The 21,772-nt window shown below is 49.1% G+C and overlaps 2 protein-coding genes across 3 annotated transcripts in view; one reads left to right on the top strand and one right to left on the bottom strand.

Moving 5' to 3' along the window:
* Positions 1-4,956: 4,956 nt before the first annotated feature.
* LOC149358497 (juvenile hormone acid O-methyltransferase-like) lies at positions 4,957-8,758 on the bottom strand. Its single transcript, XM_089567557.1, has 3 exons — positions 8,222-8,758; positions 6,571-6,736; positions 4,957-5,159 (listed from the first exon to the last, which is right to left on the bottom strand). The coding sequence occupies exons 1-3, from the start codon at positions 8,756-8,758 to the stop codon at positions 4,957-4,959; spliced, it is 906 nt and encodes a 301-aa protein (XP_089423683.1).
* A 10,903-nt stretch (positions 8,759-19,661) lies between these two features.
* Positions 19,662-21,772, top strand: part of LOC149358496 (uncharacterized) — a 265,005-nt gene continuing 262,894 nt past the window's right edge. For both annotated transcript variants that reach the window (XM_089570582.1, XM_089570581.1), the window contains exon 1: positions 19,662-20,265. In XM_089570582.1, the coding sequence (XP_089426708.1) occupies positions 19,780-20,265 (486 nt within the window). In that variant the 5' untranslated portion in view covers positions 19,662-19,779. The remainder of the gene's footprint in view (positions 20,266-21,772) is intronic.

Raw genomic sequence — 21,772 nt, 5'->3', positions numbered from 1 at the left:
TACGTACGCGAAACTAAAACTGCCTATTGTATGGACGGAACTCTAGCTGCAGTAAATATTCCGTCTGGACAGAACTGCAGCAGGAGCAAATGTTCCGTCTGGACGGAACGCTAGACACTCCGTATCCATAAATGTAACATACCCACACTGACGATCGGTCAAGGACAGCCATGTATGGTGGCTAATCAACTGCAAACAAAAAAAAAATGGGATTCGAATTATGGAGTGCAACGCGACAGCATATTGCAGCGCTGCCAGGGAGTCCACGGAACGCCATCGCCCCTTCAGCGCAACGCCTTGCCCGTTCGAACCAGCTTTGAACGCAACGCATTTTTGAGGCGAGGAAATCTCGGCAATTGCCTCACATCTCGGTGGACACCCGAACCCCGCCATAAGGAAAGGGAGGTATAGGCGGAAGTGAAAGAAGAGAGAGAGAAACAAAGGAGCCGTAATGAAGGAGACGAAAATTGGATTTGAGGTATTGAAGTTGCAGTTACTGTCTCGCACATCTCGGTGGACACCCGCAGCCCCGATTATAGGTCGCCGCTTGGAATTCCTGCCGCAAGCTAACTTAAATAGTCAGTTTATGCTGCCCTAAACTCTGAATCCTATTACACTATCTGGAACATTCTGCACAAACGGTTGGCATGATAGACTATTTTTCCGACGCGCGGTGCCGGCACCTACAACTGCGACGCCGACGGCTCTTCGACCGAACGATCTGTACACGCTGGTGCGTAACCGACTGTGTGAGGGATACTGAAAAGAGCGCCATAGAACTGCACAGATCACGCTCATATTTTCAACTACAACATATCGCATTAATAGCTGTCGCTGAATATCGCGTTGACACGTGGTGACCGTCATGTCATTTATTGTCGTTGTTTGTTTAACCTTAACCCCCGAGTAAGAGATATACGGGTTGTGAGGCATCACACGCGAGCGTTGGAGCGCTAGCTTTTTGTCGCAATGATGCAGATGAGCAGTGGAAGTAGAAATTAAAACAGGACCGGGGCATTCACGCGTGCTGTATGTCATGGTGCAGGGGCACGAGCGTGCGAAAGACACTGGTTGGAGCAGCAGTGTGTTATGTTTGTATGGCGGATGTTTTCGACCCCCCCCCCCCCCCCCCCGCCCCGCATTATGCGTAGAAACATGCAAAGGCACCCGGCGAACTCGGTAGCTGCATTTCCGTACCGAACAAAGCCTGCATGACAAGTTTAGCATAGGACAGCACGGCCTGGTATCAGTACACAAGATCACTAAAAATCCTGTAGGCTAATCCAAGCTACCACCCGAAAGACATTTATTAATGCTTCTGGGATTTTTCGCTCAATGCCAATGCTGCCGACGACGACACCGGCATTTCTGCGACACAGGGCCCTTAAAGCTATCGCGTTAGTACTGGGAAGATTACAAGGTAGAACGAAGGAAATACGCATGATTAGCATGTAGTCGGATGGTCATAATAAAAACAGTGCGTTTTCTTTTTCTTCTAGTAAGGAAAGAGGAGCGTATGAAAGTTCCAACACGAAAAAAAGAGATAGAGAGGAAAAATTTCATATGCGCTTCACATCCGGGTCTCTGGATTAGGTGTGCGGGACGTGGCTTGAGTTTGGTGTGATATGATACTTTCCCAACGTGTTGGTGTTGGGTAGCACAAAACGGACTGTACTGGAGCTCTGACACTCTGAAACTTAAAAAAAAAATATCTCCCTCAGTCAACAAAGCAACACGTCAATATCAGCAAAAGTTTGCGAGTGGGCTTCGCCGCAAGAAGATAATTTCTCATCCCTGCTGCACTGTGCCTTACAGCGAAGCCTGTTCTGGGACTGCCAATGCACGCATTTATATTCAACGAAGCACGACCCACTTCATTTTTCATCAAACATAACCTGATGTTACTGTGGCATCACATCGATCTATGAGGATCGCTCCAGACGCCGGACCAAACGTGACAGTTTTTTTTTCCACAACAAACACATGAACCACTGTGAAGTTTGTCTCGTTGTGTTTTATTATTTTCGTTTCAGAGCAAGTAATTGTTAATTAGTCATTATATGATATCTCTCTCGTTGACAGCCCGTTTTCAAGGACGTCGAGGCTCTTTGCTAAGAAAAGATCACTGCGGGTATCATCCTACGATGTACAGTCGTAATCTGCATAAAAGAGAACGCTCGAGTATGTTGCAGATAACCTCGATCCCTATTTGAGGCGATATGCAATGGCCGCGTTAAGAAACAAAGTGGAAAGGGAGGTGAGATCCTCAATTGCCAGAAGGTAGCAGAACCATTTCCACCACGTTGCCAGAAGTAACGGCCACGTATCGCCGCAAATAGGGCTCGAGATTATCTGCCACGTGCTCGCGCGCTCCCCTTCGTAATGCTGACGACTGTACGTCGCCTCTCAGCATCACACTCGCGAGCGTTGCGGTGATCGCCGAGCGGAAGCGCTACAGATACACTTTCCGTTGCGCACACAGAGGGTGTGAGTTCCAAACCCGGTGTTAAGTTCTTCCCTCTGTATTTTATGTTCGGGAGTGTTCCTGTGATTTGGATAGATGGACAAAAATTCGTGGACACTGTAAAGCCGAGATGTGTAAAGGTCTTACTGTATTAAAAACCTTTCTGGCTATGCAGGCTATTAAGACAGCATACGGCTACGACAGAACGAACGAGTTCGAAAAGGTTTGTTTTAACAATTCAGGCAAAGAGTTGAAGGGAGTGACCCATGCCTCGTGATAAAACTGGTGAGGTTTTCAGACTGTGCGCAGATTATTTCTACAGATTGAGGAACGATGGAATCACCGTCACACATTACGTTTATGGTTGTTTAACGTCCCAAAGCGAAAAAGGCTATAGGGGACGTCGTAGTGAAGGGTTCCTGAAATTTCTACCACATGGGGTTCTTTAACGTGCACTGACACTGCACAGCACATGGCCCTCTAGCATTTCGCCTTCATCGAAATGCGACCGCAGCGGCCGGGATCGAACCCGCGTCTTTCTGGTCAGCAACAGTGTGCCATAACCTTGCACTGAGCCACCGCGGCGGTGTCACCCACTACACGCCTCGGGTACTATTAACTATTGATTTAGAGTAGATAACCGGCACTTCTGCTTTCGTGGTGAGCAGGAAGTATTTTAATTACAAGGTGGCATATTAGTATTTCTCGCCGTGTAGATGACCCGTTGTCCCAGTAGATACAAATATTACGCCAAGTGTGCTCGGTCACAGCGTCTAGATTAGTGCAACTGCTTAGGTAGGTCAAATTTCTGCTCTTCCAGTCTTATTTGAAAGTTGTAGCTTATGAAGATGACACTGACAGAAAGAATATTTTGTTGGGATACATGTTATCAGGAAAGTGCAGGTCCTTGATGCCTACAACCTAATTTTGATGTATCTGCTCGACCGTTCACTGGCAGCTACTTTTCTCATTCCTCGATGTTAGCAAGACAAGTGATGTAAACGAAACGCGAGCAATCATTTCAGGACGTTGCGAATGCAGTCTTCAGTCTATTCTCTACCTACGCTTGACCAAAACTGTCAAATCTGTCAAAATGGTCAAACTGTCCTTGCGTGTGTACAGTTGCATCGTGAACATATGTTCAAGACACCGTCACCGTCAAACGGTCACTGTAGCCTTGCGCTTAGAGGAGTGAATGTCATCGTTAAACAGGCTCCGCTCGACGCACACTGCAATGAAGTAGTATGTTGTACAGCGCTCCGCAGAGTGCACTTGTGTCGTTTACGAGTGGCCCAAGGATCGAGGCCCGAGTTTATACTGCATGCTCATTCCCATGGATCGTGTTGAACTGCTCGTTTCTTTAAAAGCAGTATCATGCCCGTCAGGCAGCGGAGATTGTCATAAATCCACAGCAGAGGGCTCTAGACAAGTTTGTGGCCGACTTTACTACTCATAGTGTGCACCGAAGTAAGCAAGAATCTTTTGCCACTAGAGGGCACACATTCCCAAATGTTGCAAAGTCCGGCTTGTTCCCAGTGGATGGCAATTAACCGGCAACTGAAAAAGTTCGTTTTCGACAAGCTTAGAGGGATCGAATATGTGAAACTTTCAGATAAAGCATGAGAAGCGTTTCTGTGCCAGCATTTCAAACGGCGACGTATTCGTCGGAGAAAGTCGCGGTGTTCAGGCTTCTACGCAGCATACCGTGCTGGTTGGTGGCAATGATGACGTCATCTACTGCGGAAGGGTGTTCTGAACAAAAAAAAACTGACGCCATCGAATGTAAAGCACACGGAGCACGGTTTGGCGGCATCCGACGACTCACGGTTATGTGTTAGCAAAGACAGTGGAAGTGTGAAACCTCTCCGTCAGTGAGATCATTCTGAGCTTCTCCGCACTCCTTGTTTGTTGCAAGGAGAAGCCCAGATGTCGTCGCTGCTATATAGGCGGTTACGGCACCATTTTAAAAGCTGGCGCAAAAACGCTTGACGTGCTTCACCGACAAGATTAATACATTCGAATCCGTGTTCCTCGCCGAGTTCTCAATAAAAGACTAAGCATCACACACTCGCTTGCTTGCTGGAGGAGACTACGGGAGGCCGTGAAGGCGCAGTTTGGTGCACAACGAAATCTGCAGACTAACTGCGTTCTGACCATGATGCGGCTAGATTGCGCGTCAAAAGTGGGTTCACATTCAGCGAGTAAGATTAGGAAGTGCCGCCGCGGTCGAATTTCGATGGAGGCGAAATTCTAGAGGCTCGTGCACTGTGCGATGCCAGTGCACGTTAAAGAACCCCAGGTGGTCTAAAACTCCGGAGCCCTTCACTACGGCTTTGAGTCGCTTTGGGACGTGTAACCCTCATAAACAAAAGATTAGAATGTGAAGGGTGCCGGCTTCAGGATCGAGCGCATGGGGAGCCACTCGCACTCAGAAAACGTAGGCCTGAGCCATTCACGACTTTGTTTATGCTTGCATCACAGCCGCGCAGAAATCACAACAACGCGAGTTGATGAACTCTCAGATGTTCGCCGCACGGCTTCTGCGCGTGGACAACTATGACGCTGTGCCTCAGGTCGCGTCCTTTGGGCGTGGCCATGGACGCTTTCAGAAGCAGCGACCTGAAGTCTGCGCGAAAGTCTGCGCGCCTGTCCTCAGGCACCCCGGAGTCAAGCCTGAAGAATGGAACATAGCAATCTGCAAAAAGAGAAGTAAAAACAATCACAGGACGGTTACGAGTTGGTAGCGGGAATTACTCAGCGTCAGCTATCGTTTGATTGCGAAGGAATGGAGACAGATATGAAAGGTGACAGTAAGCCACTGTAGCGTTGGCCTAGTACTTAGAAGAATTAGAGGGCAGCTCAAAAAGACTGCACAGAACACAGCATAAACAAAGAAACACAGGACAGCGCCCGTCCTGTGCAGTCTTTCCGCTCTGCCCTCCGTATGAACCAACTAGCCCAGCCTCAAAATTTAGTCTAGTGGTTAAAGTATCGGCTTCGTATTCGGGAGGTACTGTACGTGTCTGCCCGAGGTGGATATTTACCTGGGGGCACTCTCTACGGAGTGCGCTCCAAAGCAGCGCTGATGACGCACATTTTTCAAGAACGAGCTAAGAACGGGTAACGCTGTAAAAATTTACATCGTTCATGCTCCATGTGTAATGCACGTAACTCAGTGGTAGGTGTTGCAATGCTCGTACGTGTGCAGCTTGTGCTGTGAAAGACGTAGACGCCGTCACAAATGGCGTCGCTTGGTCTCCGCTTCGGCTCATCGTGCATGGCGATTCTGCGTAGTTAGATTCGTAACTGCCGTGGCCTAGAAGAGTGCGGTGAGGGGCTAGTAGTAGGACATTATGAGAACAAAAAGTAACTGCGCAAAAGGACGGGAAAGGAAAGGACGGGACGGGACCGTTTGTCCCGTGTGGTTCTCTTTCTCTTGTCCCGTCCTTTTGCGCAGTTACTTTTTGTTCTCATAATGCCATGGCCTCGTGCCGTGCCCACGCCTACGGCGTAGAAGGGACTACTAGCAGTTATCGCTGTAAGAATAATATTGGTCATACCTGTCGCACGAACGAAGAGAATAGTAAGGAGAAAGATACCTCTTGGAAACAGCGCCGGAGTAGTAATACGATATGATGGATTCATGTTTATTTAATTCCAATTATTCCTTCACTAATTTACAAATGACTCAGGAACGCCACGCCTAGCTCCCGTTTCTTTGTTGTCTATCGCCCAAGCCTAGAGATAACTGGGGAATGACATCGTTCAAGCTAAGCACTAAGAACGAATAAGGAAAACTGATTTATACTGGAATTGAATTGGCAGGGTACGCTGGCCCGCGCCTGCTAGAAACTGTACTGCCAGCCTTGATACGCAAGCCATACTTAAAACAAGAGGACGCACTAATATTAATGAGATGTGTGTACCCGTGATTCCACTCACACAAAAAGAAAACCGTGTCTGCCAGACGCAGAGCTTTTTTTTTCACCTTTAGTTGCCAGGAGTCCGTGACGTCGTGTGTCACGTTTACGGCGTCAGCAATCCAAAACGATGCTTTGAAGCGTGGTGCGAATTAATTACCCACAATTCCTTCGTCCGGGACTTACCAATCCAGCTGTCGACGTCGGGCATCGTCCAGTAGCTGTTGTACATTTGGCACGACACAAGCTCGAGACCGGCAGCAGCAACCGCCTTTTCTTCGTTGTCCGCTATCTTGGTCAGTGGTATGGGTGCACTGTAGCAGAACCACCGAGACTGCAATTTCTTCTGGATCTGGGAGCAAAACGAAGGAAGCCCCATGAGGTACTAAACTCGCAAAGCTACACGGAGTGTCATCACTAAAAAAGGGGCATAGATAAGGAGACAGAAAAACATGGTGCTAACCATCAACGTGATCGGGCCGCAGTTGCACCACTGCTGTTTGTCAAGAGGGGTATTTCCGCAGCCTCGCTTCCATCCCCCGTGAAACCTTTACATCCCTTCACTCATGCTTTTGCGGTGAGAGGGACACATGATCAATTCTGTGGGCTTTTACCGAATTCATGCCATTCTTCGCGCCTAAATTTCATTCCAGCATTAACGCCATTATTCCGAAAAGTTTTACAAACTCGTCAGCGAAATGAAATCTGTCCCTGAGGCAGCAAGCAGGAGGAAACAGAAGGACGTGCTTTCGACGGACGTCGAACTCACGACGCAGGAAGAACATAAGAGCTGCCCTTTTAATACTCGGGAAATTATCGGGGTCAGTGCATGCGCAGGCGACTTGAATAATTATCACTGCACCGAAGTAAGGATTGTGCAAACGTCAGAAAGGAGCGCACTCTTTTTCTATTCGAAGTACACACAAAAAAAAGACCGCTCAAATTTGAAGCAAATAATTTGTACCGCAGCTTTCGGGATTAAAAGTATTCAATAACCGAGTGAATGCGAAATGTTTGCATTGCTCGCATTTAAGCAGGCGCGCCGCGAAAAGCAAAGCCTGTGTCAGATGGAATACCAATATGATCGATGACAAAGCCAGGAAGCAGTGATCGATCTATGTCAGAAAAATGAAGTTCAGTTGAGTGGAAACAGTGAAGCTGGAAGGCTACTGCGCGGGAAGGAACGAGTTGTTTGTATGGTGGGCACATTTCGAATTGCGCACCAGTGCCACCCCAGTGTACCTTTTACACGCGGTACCACAATAAAATTCCTGTGCTTTCACTAATAGCAACTCAGAACCAATTCACACTCGCCCCCACCAGTCCTTACAACATGTGCTTTGGCATAAGTGCGCACTGCATTGAAGCAGACAGAGAGAGGGCAAATGGCAAGACAGGGGCGCAACTGACTACAATGACGACACTTCAAACCAACCTAATCCAAATATGCCGCCGCGGTGGCTCAGTGGTTATGGTGCTCGCCTGCTGACCCGAAAGACGCGGGTTCGATCCCGGCCGCGGCGGCTGGAATTTCTTTGGAGGAGAAATTCTAGAGGCGCGTGTACTGTGCGATGTCAGTGCACGTTAAAGAATCCCAGGTGGTCGAAATTTCCGGAGCCCTCCACTACGGCGTCTCTCATAGCCTTAGTCGCTTTGGGACGTTAAACCCAATAAACCAAACCAAACCTAATCCAAATGTCATGAACCAACTAGCCCGCGAAAGAATCTTGCTTCTGCTTGCAACATGCACCTGTCTAAACCCATGCATGATAGAAAATCATTCTCCACAATACACTTGCCACGCCTACGACCGGCTACGCCTGCACGAATTACTCACTGATAGAAAGGCCTTCCATTCTTCAGTACAGCAAAGCCGGTACCACACGTCTGTGATGGCGGCACCCGTAAAAGACACCGCCATAAACTCTCCGCCGTCCTTCAGCGCCAGGGAAACGTTTCGGTAGGCGCGCTCCAGGTCGTCCACGTAGTGGAATGCCATGAACGAGTAGACGCGGTCGAACTGCCCGTACTTGTCCACGATGGACGCAACACCACCGCTTTCGATGTCGAGGACGTCGTAGACTACAGCCGGATGGGCGTAGTTCATTCGGGCGTACTCTACTATGGACTCAGACTTGTCCGTGGCAATGAGTCGGCGGAACCGGCCCAGACGAGGCAGGAGGGCTTCCGTGACGAAGTTGCCCGATCCGCAGCCCACGTCCAGATACTGGTCGTCGAGTTCGGCAGGCCGCCTGAACTGGACGCTGGCCAGAGCTTTGAGGTTATCCCTGTAGTTCTGCTCCCTCAGCCATAGGAAGGTCCTCGATTCGCGCTCTTTGCCTGAGGTACCGGCTGCAGAAGTAGTCGGCGGCATGACTGCTATCCCTCTCAGAGACCAAGCTTTCAAGGGCGTTCTCATTCTGATCAGAAGATTCATGGTGACGTCGAAGAAGACCGCAGTAGCTAGCCCTCCAAGTTATGCTCTCGGAATTCGAAATCGGACACCAAACTGCGCGCGCTTCGTGCTGCAGGCAGGCTGTGCAGTTCCGCAGGTGCTGCTATTTATTAATGCGTTGTTTCTGCCTACGCGTAGGACTTATGTGATAGCGATAACTAGCTAGCTACATAATGACTGTCAACACTTGCTCATGAGATAGTACGATAACCAGCTAGATATATTCTGTCTGTCAGGAGGGTTTATGGCTGAAACAGCTGTTGTTAATAAAGATCTTCTAAGGCTATATACTTACAACGTGTTTGCATGGAATGACGAGACGAACTCTGGCTGCTTGTTGCCGCTGTTATCCATAATTTTAATGTAACACACCCACACTGAGGATCGATCAAGGACAGCCATGTATGGTGGCTAATGAACTGGAAACAAAAAAAAAATTGGAATTCGCCTTATGGTGTGGAACGCGACCGCTTATTCCAGCTCTGTCAGGGATTCCACGGAACGCCATCGCCCCTTCAGCGCGACGCCTTGCCCGTTCGAAACAGCTTTGAACGCAACGCATTCTTGAGGAGAGGAAATCTCAGGAATTGCCTCACATCTCGGTGGACACCCGAACCACGCCGTAAGGAAAGGGAGGTAGGAGGAAGTGAAAGAAGAGAGAGAGAAACAGAGGAGCCGTAATGAAGGAGACGAAAGTTGGATTTGGTGGTTTATGGTTTATGAGGTTTAACGTCCCAAAGCGACTGGGGCTATGAGAGACGCCGTAGTGGAGGGCTCCGGAAATTTCGACCACCTGGGGTTCTTTAACGTGCACTGACATCGCACAGTACACGGGCCTCGAATTTCTCGTGTAATGTGTGATGTCAGTGCACGTTAAAGAACCCCAGGTGGTCGAAATTTCCGGAGCCCACCACTACGGCGTCTCTCATAGCCTCAGTCGCTTTGGGACGTTAAACCCCATAAACCATAAACCATCAAATCCAACTTTCGTCTCCTTCATTACGGCTCCTCTGAGGTATTGAAGTTGGAGTTACTGTCTCGCACATATCGGTGGACACCCGTACCCCGATGATAGGTTTGGTTTGGTTTATGGAGTTTAACGTCTCAAAGCGACTCAGGCTATGAGAGACGCCGTAGTGAAGGGCTCCGGAAATTTCGGCCACCTGGGGTTTGATATGTTTTGCCGGGCTAGTAGCGTGTTCCACCAAGCATCGGGTCCATGAGCACCGCCGCAGTGCTGACGGAGGAAGGAAAGTGGGCCGGAGACAGGGAGTAGGGGAAGTAAAGGAAAAACTGTATTCACATATTTAAAAAGTTATATACAAGCAATGACAAAAAGGGTAAAAGCTGAGTAGTTTCAGGGAAACGCTGAGGGAATCGCTCAGGGAATAGCTCCTCGATGAACGTGTCGAGCACTTTAAATGGACCCTCCCGAGATCTTCCCACCTTTTTCCGAACAATCGTAGGGACTTCGTCCGGGTGCCCCTTTAAGGTCGTTCCCCGCTTCGTCGTCTTCCTCGGCTGAGGCACTTGGATACTCGGAAGTGTCCAGAAGAGCGTGTTGTCGGGCTAGTCGGATCCCATATCTTGTTTCAAGGAAACGTCCAAAGGCGAACACCTGCAGCGTCGTCACCCCGCTTCATCCGCTGAGGCACTTGGATACTCGGAAGTGTCCAGAAGACGTGTTGTCGGGCTAGTCGGATCCCATATCTTGTTTCAAGGAAACGTCCAAAGGCGAACACCTGCAGCGTCGTCACCCCGTGTCATCCGCTGAGGCACTTGGATACTCGGAAGTGTCCAGAAGAGCGTGTTGTCGGGCTAGTCAGATCCCTTATCTTGTTTCAAGGAAACGTCCAAAGGCGAACACCTGCAGCGTCGTCACCCCGTGTCATCCGCTGAGGCACTTGGATACTCGGAAGTGTCCAGAAGAGCGTGTTGTCGGGCTAGTCAGATCCCTTATCTTGTTTCAAGGAAACGTCCAAAGGCGAACACCTGCAGCGTCGTCACCCCGTGTCATCCGCTGAGGCACTTGGATACTCGGAAGTGTCCAGAAGAGCGTGTTGTCGGGCTAGTCAGATCCCTTATCTTGTTTCAAGGAAACGTCCAAAGGCGAACACCTGCAGCGTCGTCACCCCGCTTCATCCGCTGAGGCACTTGGATACTCGGAAGTGTCCAGAAGACGTGTTGTCGGGCTAGTCGGATCCCATATCTTGTTTCAAGGAAACGTCCAAAGGCGAACACCTGCAGCGTCGTCACTCCGCTTCATCCGCTGAGGCACTTGGATACTCGGAAGTGTCCAGAAGAGCGTGTTGTCGGGCTAGTCAGATCCCTTATCTTGTTTCAAGGAAACGTCCAAAGGCGAACACCTGCAGCGTCGTCACCCCGTGTCATCCGCTGAGGCACTTGGATACTCGGAAGTGTCCAGAAGAGCGTGTTGTCGGGCTAGTCAGATCCCTTATCTTGTTTCAAGGAAACGTCCAAAGGCGAACACCTGCAGCGTCGTCACCCCGCTTCATCCGCTGAGGCACTTGGATACTCGGAAGTGTCCAGAAGACGTGTTGTCGGGCTAGTCGGATCCCATATCTTGTTTCAAGGAAACGTCCAAAGGCGAACACCTGCAGCGTCGTCACCCCGTGTCATCCGCTGAGGCACTTGGATACTCGGAAGTGTCCAGAAGAGCGTGTTGTCGGGCTAGTCAGATCCCTTATCTTGTTTCAAGGAAACGTCCAAAGGCGAACACCTGCAGCGTCGTCACCCCGTGTCATCCGCTGAGGCACTTGGATACTCGGAAGTGTCCAGAAGAGCGTGTTGTCGGGCTAGTCAGATCCCTTATCTTGTTTCAAGGAAACGTCCAAAGGCGAACACCTGCAGCGTCGTCACCCCGTGTCATCCGCTGAGGCACTTGGATACTCGGAAGTGTCCAGAAGAGCGTGTTGTCGGGCTAGTCAGATCCCTTATCTTGTTTCAAGGAAACGTCCAAAGGCGAACACCTGCAGCGTCGTCACCCCGTGTCATCCGCTGAGGCACTTGGATACTCGGAAGTGTCCAGAAGAGCGTGTTGTCGGGCTAGTCAGATCCCTTATCTTGTTTCAAGGAAACGTCCAAAGGCGAACACCTGCAGCGTCGTCACCCCGTGTCATCCGCTGAGGCACTTGGATACTCGGAAGTGTCCAGAAGAGCGTGTTGTCGGGCTAGTCAGATCCCTTATCTTGTTTCAAGGAAACGTCCAAAGGCGAACACCTGCAGCGTCGTCACCCCGTGTCATCCGCTGAGGCACTTGGATACTCGGAAGTGTCCAGAAGAGCGTGTTGTCGGGCTAGTCAGATCCCTTATCTTGTTTCAAGGAAACGTCCAAAGGCGAACACCTGCAGCGTCGTCACCCCGCTTCATCCGCTGAGGCACTTGGATACTCGGAAGTGTCCAGAAGACGTGTTGTCGGGCTAGTCGGATCCCATATCTTGTTTCAAGGAAACGTCCAAAGGCGAACACCTGCAGCGTCGTCACTCCGCTTCATCCGCTGAGGCACTTGGATACTCGGAAGTGTCCAGAAGAGCGTGTTGTCGGGCTAGTCAGATCCCTTATCTTGTTTCAAGGAAACGTCCAAAGGCGAACACCTGCAGCGTCGTCACCCCGTGTCATCCGCTGAGGCACTCGGATACTCGGAAGTGTCCAGAAGATCGTGTTGTCGGGCTAGTCGTTTCCGGCCAGGTGGATTCTGTATCTTGTTTCAAGGAAATGCCCCAAAGGCGAACACCTGCTGCGGCGTCACCCCGCTGTTGACAAAAGAGCGAGGCGCGGTTGAATGGCAGACGCTCGTCTCCACAGGTGGCAGCAGGCGTTGAGTCATGTCACCCTGGCAGATGCACACACAAAGTCGCAGGGTCAATACTGCTGCGTTGGGTGCCGTTTAAGGGGAACTCCGGAAAACACGTCGTGGCAGTTAGGCAGAAGTGGTGGTACGTGGAATCCAGGAGTCGTATCTGTCCCATCGTGTCTGGTTCCACCTTTCATGAGGTCGCATGGGAGCACGTGCATGAAGAAGGACCACTTTCGCAGAACCACACACTGCCTCTGGGAATGGCCTATGTGGATACCGGTGTGACGGGAACACGCAAAGAGAGTTAGGGGGGGGGGGGGGGTGTCTTTAACACACCCTGTTGTGTTAAAGACACAACAGGGTCTTTAACGTGCACTGACATCGCACAGCACACGGGTCTCTTGAATTTCGCCTTCATCGAAATTCGCCCGCCGCGGTCGGGATCGATTTATAGGTCGCCGGGTGGAATTCCTACCGCAAGCTAACTTAAATAGTAAGTTTAACTTGCCCTAAACGCTGAATCGTATTACACTATCTGCAACATTCTGTACAAACGGTTGGCATGATAGACTTTTTTTTCCGACGCGCGGTGCCGGCACCTACAACTGCGACGTCGACGGCTCTTCGACCGAACAAGCTGTACACGCTGGTGCGTAACCGTGTGAGGGATACCTAAAAGAGCGCCATAGAACTGCACAGATAATCCTCACATTGTCAACCACAACATATCACATTAATAGCTGTCGCTGAATATCGCGTTGACACGTGGTGACCGTCATGTCATTTATTGTTGTTGTTTTTTTAACCTTAACCCCCGAGTAAGAGATATACGGTTGGTTGGTTGGTTTATGGGGTTTAACGTCCCAAAGCGACTAAGGCTATGAGGGACGCCGTAGTGGAGGGCTCCGGAAATCTCGACCACCTGGGGATCTTTAACGTGCACTGACATTGCACAGTACACGGGCCTCTAGAATTTCTCCTCCAAAGGAATTCAACCGCCGCGGCCGGGATCAAACCCGCGTCTTTCGGGTCAGCAGCCGAGCACCATAACCACTGAGCCACCGCGGCGGCTAAGAGATATATGGGTTGAGAGGCATCACACGCGAGCGTTGGAGCGCTAGCTTTTTGTCGCAATGATGCAGATGAGCAGTGGAAGTAGAAATTAAAACAAGACCGAGGCATTCACGCGTGCTGTATATCGTGGCGCAGGGGCACGAGTGTGCGAAAGATACTGGTTGAAGCAGCAGTGTGTTATGTTTATCGTCGTAGGCAGGGGCCGTGTTACGGTGCGGCCCCTGCCATATTAAGTGTGCCGCGCGTGTGCGGCGCGCGCGTGTAGAGCGCGTTGTTCGTGCGCGGGTTTTTGTGCGCGGTTTTCAACCCGGCGTGCTTCCCCTGCGTATGGACCCACTAGAACTTTCTTGGACACTTTTTGTTTTTGGACGCTTACGTTCCCTGTGAGAGTGTGTGTATAGGGCGACATCAGTTGCCGCAATGTATCTATGTTTTTGTAGAGGGACGGATGTCCCTTTTTGATTGAGAGTCCAAACAAACTTCTCTTATGTCGCTATGCGTAGAAACGTGCAGAGGCACCTGGCAAACACGGTAGCCGCATTTCCGTGCTGACCGAAGCCTGCATGACAAGTTTTGTATACGACAGGACGTTGTGGTATCAATACACTAGATCACTTAAAACCTTGTAGCTAATCTAAGCTATGACCCGAAAGACATTTATTAATGCTTCTGGGATTTTTCGCTCAATGCCAATGCTGCCGACGACGACACCGGCATTTCTGCGACACAGGGCCCTTAAAGCTATCGCGTTAGTACTGGGAAGATTACAAGGTAGAACGAAGAAAATACGCATGATTAGCATGTGGTCAGATGGGCATAATAAAAACGGCGTTTTTTGTTTGTTTGTTTCAGTAAGGAAACAGGAGCGTATGAAAGTTCGAACACGGAAAGAAGAGAGAAAGAGGAAAAATTTAATATGCGCTTCACATCCGGGTCTCTGGTTTCGGTGGGCGGGACTTGTGTGGAGTTCGGTGTGATATGATACTTTCCCAACATGTTGGTGTTGGGTAGGATAAAACGGACTGTACTGGAGCTCATGACACTCCGAAACTTTAAAAAAAAATATCTCCCTCAGTCAACAAAGCAACACGTCAATATCAGCAAAAGTTTGCAAGTGGGCTTCGCCGCAAGGAAGAAATTGCTCATCCCTGCTGCACTGTGCCTTACATAGAAGCCTGTTCTGGGACTGCCAATGCACGCGTTTATATTCAACGAAGCAGGACCCACCTCATTTTTCATCAGACAAAACCTGATGTTATACTGTGGCATCACATCGATCTATGGGGATCGCTCCAGACGCCGGACTAAACGTGACAGTTTCTTTTTCCAGAACAAACACATGAACCATTGTGAAGTTTATCTCATTGTTTTTTATTATTTTCGTTTAAGAGCGAGTAATTGTTAAAAGTCATTATATGATATCTCCGTTTTTGACAGCCCATTTTCAATGACGTTGAGGCTTTTTTGCCAAGAAAAGATCACTGCGGGTATCATCTTACGATGTTCAGTCCTAATCTTCATAAAAGAGAATGCTCGAGTACGTTGCAGATAACCTCGAACCCTATTTGCGGTGATATGCAGTGGCCGCGTTAAGAAACAAAGTGGAAAGGGAGGTGCGATCCTCAATTGCCAGAAGGTAGCTGAACCATTTCCACCACGTTGCCGTAAGTAGCGGCCACGTATTGCCGCAAGTAGGGTTCGAGATTATCTGCCACACACTCGCGCGTTCCCTTTCGTAATGCTGACGAGTGTACGTCGCCGTATTAACGCGCTGTGCGATGGCTCAGCGTCTATAACGTCTATGTACTACTCAACACGATGTGGCTGGTTGGATTCTCAGCCACGGGGAGCCACATTTTGACGGGCGGCGAGACGCTAAACACCTGTGCAAGGTGATGTCGGTGTTGGATAAAGAAGCCTACGTAGTTGGAATAAATTTCCACTCATCCAAAACGGCATAACTCTCGCTCACAGTGCGAGCTTAACAGTCGTGAAGTAAAACTGCATCAGCGTGACCTGCGTCACTCTTTCCACTCCGTTAAAAATTTAGGTGACAGTACATTGTATTCACTATAGCTATATCGGTACACAGTCGTGTAAAAATGATAAGAGCCCTAGCATTGCTAATACCCAGCGCCGAGTTGCAGAGAAAACTGTCCGGCGTGGGAAAAACATAGGAACAGGAGTGCTCAAGGTCTCAGGAGGTTGCAGCTGAGTCGGCTATATCTTATATGTCGTGCTGTTCAAAACCGACAAAGTGCACATCCGTTGTCAAACGATTATGAAACGTAACTTTGGCGAAAAGAAAATTCAGTTTCTCCGCATGCATGGTGCGTCGCTAGAGATTTATTGATTACCTGTGAAATCCGCGCGCTGCACGATTGGGTTACGTATATCCCTTCGGGTTTACGTTAAAGGGCAATTTTTAAGTTTTTTTTTTCGCTCATACCGCGTTCCATAAACTTTTGATTGGGGATGTAAGCAATCAGACGTTATATTAATCTCATTACATGCAAGACACACACCAGAAAAAAGAAAGGCCGTGTTTCGTCTTGCGTGTTCCTTTCTTTTGTCTGGTGTGTATCTTGCACTAAATGAGATGAATAAAATGGCTGAAAACCAACTAGCCCATCAGTTAACTCTTCTAATCAGGCGCCGGTTTGTTGAACATAAGCTCTTTAGCACGGCACATGCCTACTGCGCAAGCTTACTTCCATTCGTTCGCAAACTAGTAGAACAACGTCTATTAGGCAACGCTCAGTCAAACTTATGAGTGCCGCCATGATATAAAACGCAGAGAACAGATGACCGGTTTTTTTTTTGTTCATATTATCCACAGCGGCAGTAGCGCTACTATAGAGTGCAACGAATGCAACGTACTAGTTGGTCTTTTTTTTTTTTTTTGCACTACCGCTTTTCTCCCTTCCCTTAATCACCCGTACTGACCCTGTCTCCCACTTCAGCAGCCCGCATTGTAAGCCTGCCTCTCTTCCCAGTGCACTTCGTTCTGTAACGAATATGTAACGTCCCTTTCCCTCTTTCTTTGTCGATAATTTTGGCAATGGCGATTAGGAATGACGGATGGAGATGACGATGATTTTCCAATGAGGTTCATCCGTTGATCCGTTGTCAAAAATACACAAGCAACCGGGTTTGCTGCTGGGTCGCGCAGTCTGGCTCTTTTTGCACCACCAGCGCTCCAAATCCGTTGAAAATTAGGAGTCTCCCGCCCCAGCCCGTCTGAAGATTTCCATGGGAGCTCCGAGAGCGCCACTAACCAACTCAAAGACAAACCTCTTGGACTGCATATTTTTGACAAAGGCTGTACGTACACTAACGCGGGCTAGCTGGCGTGGCTTGTTCCGGAAGATAAGAGTACGAAAAAGAAAATAAATGTTACCCAAACACTACATATAGTACTCAAGACAAGCATTGCTCTTGGGTATACTATGTGTGTTCCTGTATCCACGTTTGCCTTTTCTTTTTCACGGTAGTATTGATCTGGTCTCATGTAGCCAGCCTTACGGGATACTGAGGACAAATCTATGCACTTTTTATTTTTCAATAAAAGTTTATTATGAACATTTATCGCTATTTTGCAAACCTATTTTGCAAAAGGAATATTTGTTTCCCCATTACTTCATTCAAACTCGTCATGTCAAGATTGAAAATGGCTCAGTGTTCACTGTTAAGAAGTGAATAGCACAGAAGCCTAGCCTCAGAGATCCGGGTAAAAAAGCAGTCTTGACGTAATTACAGCTTGCTTGCGAACACAGCCTATGGAGGCGGTACCTGTATTTTATTTGTTGACTTCATCTGTATCGAATAAGAGCTCCGTATTTTGTAAAGTAGGATCGTTGTCACTAAAACGCGGTAATCTATCAACAGACCCACTTCTGTATGTCCTCAGTGCCTCTTCAGAGATTTTTAAGAGGGAGAGAACGAAGAGAAGAGAAAGGGACCGAGATTAGCGAGTAGTGCACACGGCTGACTATTCTCGAGTAGGTTTATATCTGATCGGAGGGGCCTCGGCATAAGGCGCAGCTCCTAAGCTGGTTTGTAAGACTGTTTTACAACTTTTTCGCGGATTCTTTCATGTTTGCGCTGCTGAGTGGCCGTTGTCGTCTCTATTCATTTTTTTTTTCTTTTTCAGTGGCGAAGCCATCCAGGAGTCTACAACGTTTTCTTGAGTATATGATACACTCTTAATGCTAGCACAAGGTCAAAGTTGCAAGAACTGCACTCCGTCGAGCAACTCCGAGAACACTTATTGGTAAGCTGGTATTGAAAGTTTATTATACCTTTTCGTTCGTGTACCAGAGGGACACAATAGAGGCATGGTTTAAAATGATCCTCTAGATACCTCCGCCGTTGGGGTGAGCTTTTTATAAGTTGCGATATTGTAAAACTGGGTTCTGTTTAAGCGTACTGGATTAGTTTGTCCTAAGAAATTATAGTGGCTTTGTTTCACTATGACATCTGATGGCATTTCCCTAAGCTCATGTATGGAATACCCGAAATGAGCGACCATTAATGCAGCCATCGTGTGAAAATGAGCGCTATCAAATACTAACAGTGGTCTTATAGTTATTTGGGCGCAGTCACGGGGTGAAAATTTAGCGAAGCTCAGCCATCTTCCCCTATCTTCGATTTCATATCCTCAGAAATATGGCATAATTTCGCTTCTAAGACTCTGAGTCAACCTTCTTTCGTGAGTGGAAAGACTGATACTTTTGAGTCGGTACATCATCCTTATCGCAAGGGGCCAATGAGCTTACAGCTGCTGATGACATTGACACGAACAGTGCACGAAGGACTTTTGAAGTGGCATGTGGCAGAAGTCCCATGGTCACTTTGGTCGCAGAAAGGTATTCAATTAAACTGAAACTCCATGATGGCATTTCCATATGACCTCCAGCCAGACGCCTGCACGATCTATCTAGTGGCTGAATAATTCACTCATTTAACGAATGATAAGCCTGATTAGCGATCCATCTATTGCCCCATTAATTGCATCTCTTATTGGCGCTAGTGCAATGGCTAAGTAAAACACGACAAACGGACACATTTAAGGTTTTCATAATTTTAGCATCATTTCTCACCAAAAATATTTTGATAGCATAAGAAGCAGCTTTGAAGTTGGGCGAGAATTTTGAGTGGCAAGTCATATGACTGCATTATAAGCGCAACTTCACTAGCTCGAAAATGATTTTCTCTCTCATACGCATCTCAGACATTAAATAGGTGAGTCAAAATGCGCTTAGTCCTGTCAAACGACTTCAGTACATTCTCGAAAAAAGAAAACATTTCATGGCAGAAAAATACGCCGGCGTACAAATAGTGTATGCGTCAATATATAATAGAGCTCATTACTCATGATTTGGCAGCTCCGTCATCGGCTGCTGTACCTAACGTTTTTTCCTGGATGTACTATATGTATGTACTTAGAATACCGCACTGTTTTTCTTCTGATGATATCGGCCTTGAGTCTGATGAGTACCAGTTTAAAAGGCGTGTCGTGGGATTGCCGTCATCATTTACGCTCGGTAACAAGCTTTTCGTAGTGACCGCCCATCCCTCTTTTCACGGAGTTGGAGAGCCTGCAGCTTAAACGGCACGGCCGTGACTTGATCCTCGCTCCTTTAGCTACACTGTAGGCAAGACGGCAACGGACGAATGCCTAAGTGGAATCGCCCAAGGCTGTTCTGCTTGGCGGCAAGAACAGCTGCCGTTCCTGCATGAAGACGTTGCCCACCGCTGCTCCTCACTCGCTCCCAAGCGGTCCCGCCGGCCCGCCGGCAACCTCTGACTTCCTTGACTCTCCGGGAGGCGGCGCCACCATGCGCGTCCCGCGACCGGACATGACATCAGTACCGCTCCCTCGCGCATGCGTCGCGAGTCGCATCCGGCTGCCATTCTCCGTGATGGAGCGATCGGGGAGAGCAGCGTCGGCGGCGGCGGCTTTGCGGAGCGTGTGTCATTTTTAGCGCGACTGCTCCCCAACAAAACACAGTTGTCGCGTTCGCCGCGTGCTCGGAATGGCATCAGCATGAACGCCGGCGAGCAGAGCATAGTGGCCGATTGGCTCCGCACCTTGGGACTGCCGCAGTACGCGGAGAGTTTTGTGGACAACGGATACGATGACCTGGAGATCTGCAAGCAGATAGGGGAGCCCGACTTGGATGCCATCGGCGTCACCGATCCCAGGCACAGGGACCGCGTGCTTCAAGCCGTGCGCGTGCTCTTGGAGCAAGGAGGCACTGCCGTCTACTTCACCCTCGAGGAAGCCGCGAGACACTCGAGGGTCTCGGCGGCATCGGCATCCGAGTACGGCTTCGACGAGTGGGGCCCGCCGCCGCCGCCGCCGCAGGACAAAGCTGCGGTGAGGCCGGACTCGCTTCGCTACTTCCCGGACGAGTACGAAGAGGGCAAGGCCGAGCTGGTGCGTTTCCCCAAGATGCAGCTCAAGATCATGATCAGGGAGAAGATGGGTCGCGATGGGATACGCCTTAGCATGCAGCCGTACAGTAACCCGGTGAGTGAACCGACACCTCCATGTTGTTGTGGCGCTCTCTAGACATGCAAGCGTGCTTGCCGCCAATGTGATACTGTAGGCCGCTTTTGAGATGGAGAATAAAAAAAAATAACTCATACTAGTCTCCGTGATCTCTTTGCGCCCGCCGTAACGTATCATGTTTGTTGCGCGGATTATAGTTTCTGACCGGTGATTTCGTCGCGCCTGTCCAGTGAGTTTGGAAGCTCTGTGCTCGCAGTCATCGAGAATGCGAAGCACCTTAGGGGTTTTGGAGCTTCTGAATTCCGGGTTAGGGATAACGCGACTGACGAGACTAAAAGGAGTCATCGCGCGTCGCTTACCGCGCGCGATTGCTTTCTCCGTGACTTTGACAGTTCGCGTGGGGGGGCGTTTCCGCGGCGATGCATATGCCGCGCGCTGCTTGCCGTCGCGCGGAAACGATCGATGCATTGCCATCTGAAGGGACAGCTGACGATGTGCTTTCGCGGCTGCGTTACTGTCGACTGATAGCCTGTGCACAGCCTGCGCGATAACGTAGTTTGCGTGTCGTAGCACTTTTGTTAACGGAGTTCGTTACACTCTGACACGCCGCTGTCATTAGGCGATCGATTGAGGCGCGCCTTCCGGGGAAGCTACTCGAGCCTTTACCCGCTCTCCAGGCTTGCTACAGTTGCCTGCTGTGGAAGTGCTTTGAGTTTCATTATTTACGCGAATTGGAATTTTACCTCCTTTGTATTCATCTCGATTGCTGTGTGTATTGCTGGAGTTTTTGAAAACGGATCATGCATAATAAGCATCTTAAGCAAGAGGCGTTTAAATGACGAAGCTAAAATAAGAAAAGTGCGCTTAAATGACGTGCATGACGCCACATATGCGTAATGTACAGGCTTCTGCGGCAATCGTTGGAGGAAGGAGCCATACAGCTTGAGTTCAAATGACACCTGCGCACGCTCATCCGACTTAGATGCTGCTTTCCTCTCTAAGGGAACTCAGTTGATTGATTAATTAATGCGCCTGCTGTTGCTATATAATTTCTGAACGCGGCGGCATGATCTCCATGGAGGCCAAATGCAAACTCGCTCGCGTACTAAGTTTCCGGTGTTAAATGTTGACCGGTGTTCACCCTGTGATACCTGTTTCGGAGACTGTTGGCTTCCGTCGTGTCTGTAATGGCTGGGTGCATTACGGACGATACAGCCGAAATAAATGGCAATAGTTTACATTTTTCTTCACGAAAGATAAACTTTCACAGCGCTGCAGGAACCGTATATCCCAACTTGAAGAAAAGTGCAACTTTCAGCTGCCAGGTTTTCAGACGACGATTGGTAAACATCGCGGGAAGAACACGCAAGAGAGCTGACCGACAACTAAAGGTGTGACGAGTTCTGAACGTGTTCTCTCAGTGTTTAGTTGACAGTCAGCGCTCGTCCTTGTCTCTCCTTGTGTTCTGTTCATTCCTCCGTGGTGTTTGCCAATTCGTATGGTGCACCAACTAACCCAAACCGCC

Source organism: Amblyomma mixtum, chromosome 2 (assembly GCF_055824585.1).
Source record: "Amblyomma mixtum isolate Tamu chromosome 2, ASM5582458v1, whole genome shotgun sequence".
NCBI classification, from domain to species: Eukaryota; Metazoa; Arthropoda; class Arachnida; order Ixodida; family Ixodidae; genus Amblyomma; species Amblyomma mixtum.
This window is presented reverse-complemented; position numbering and strand designations above follow the sequence as displayed.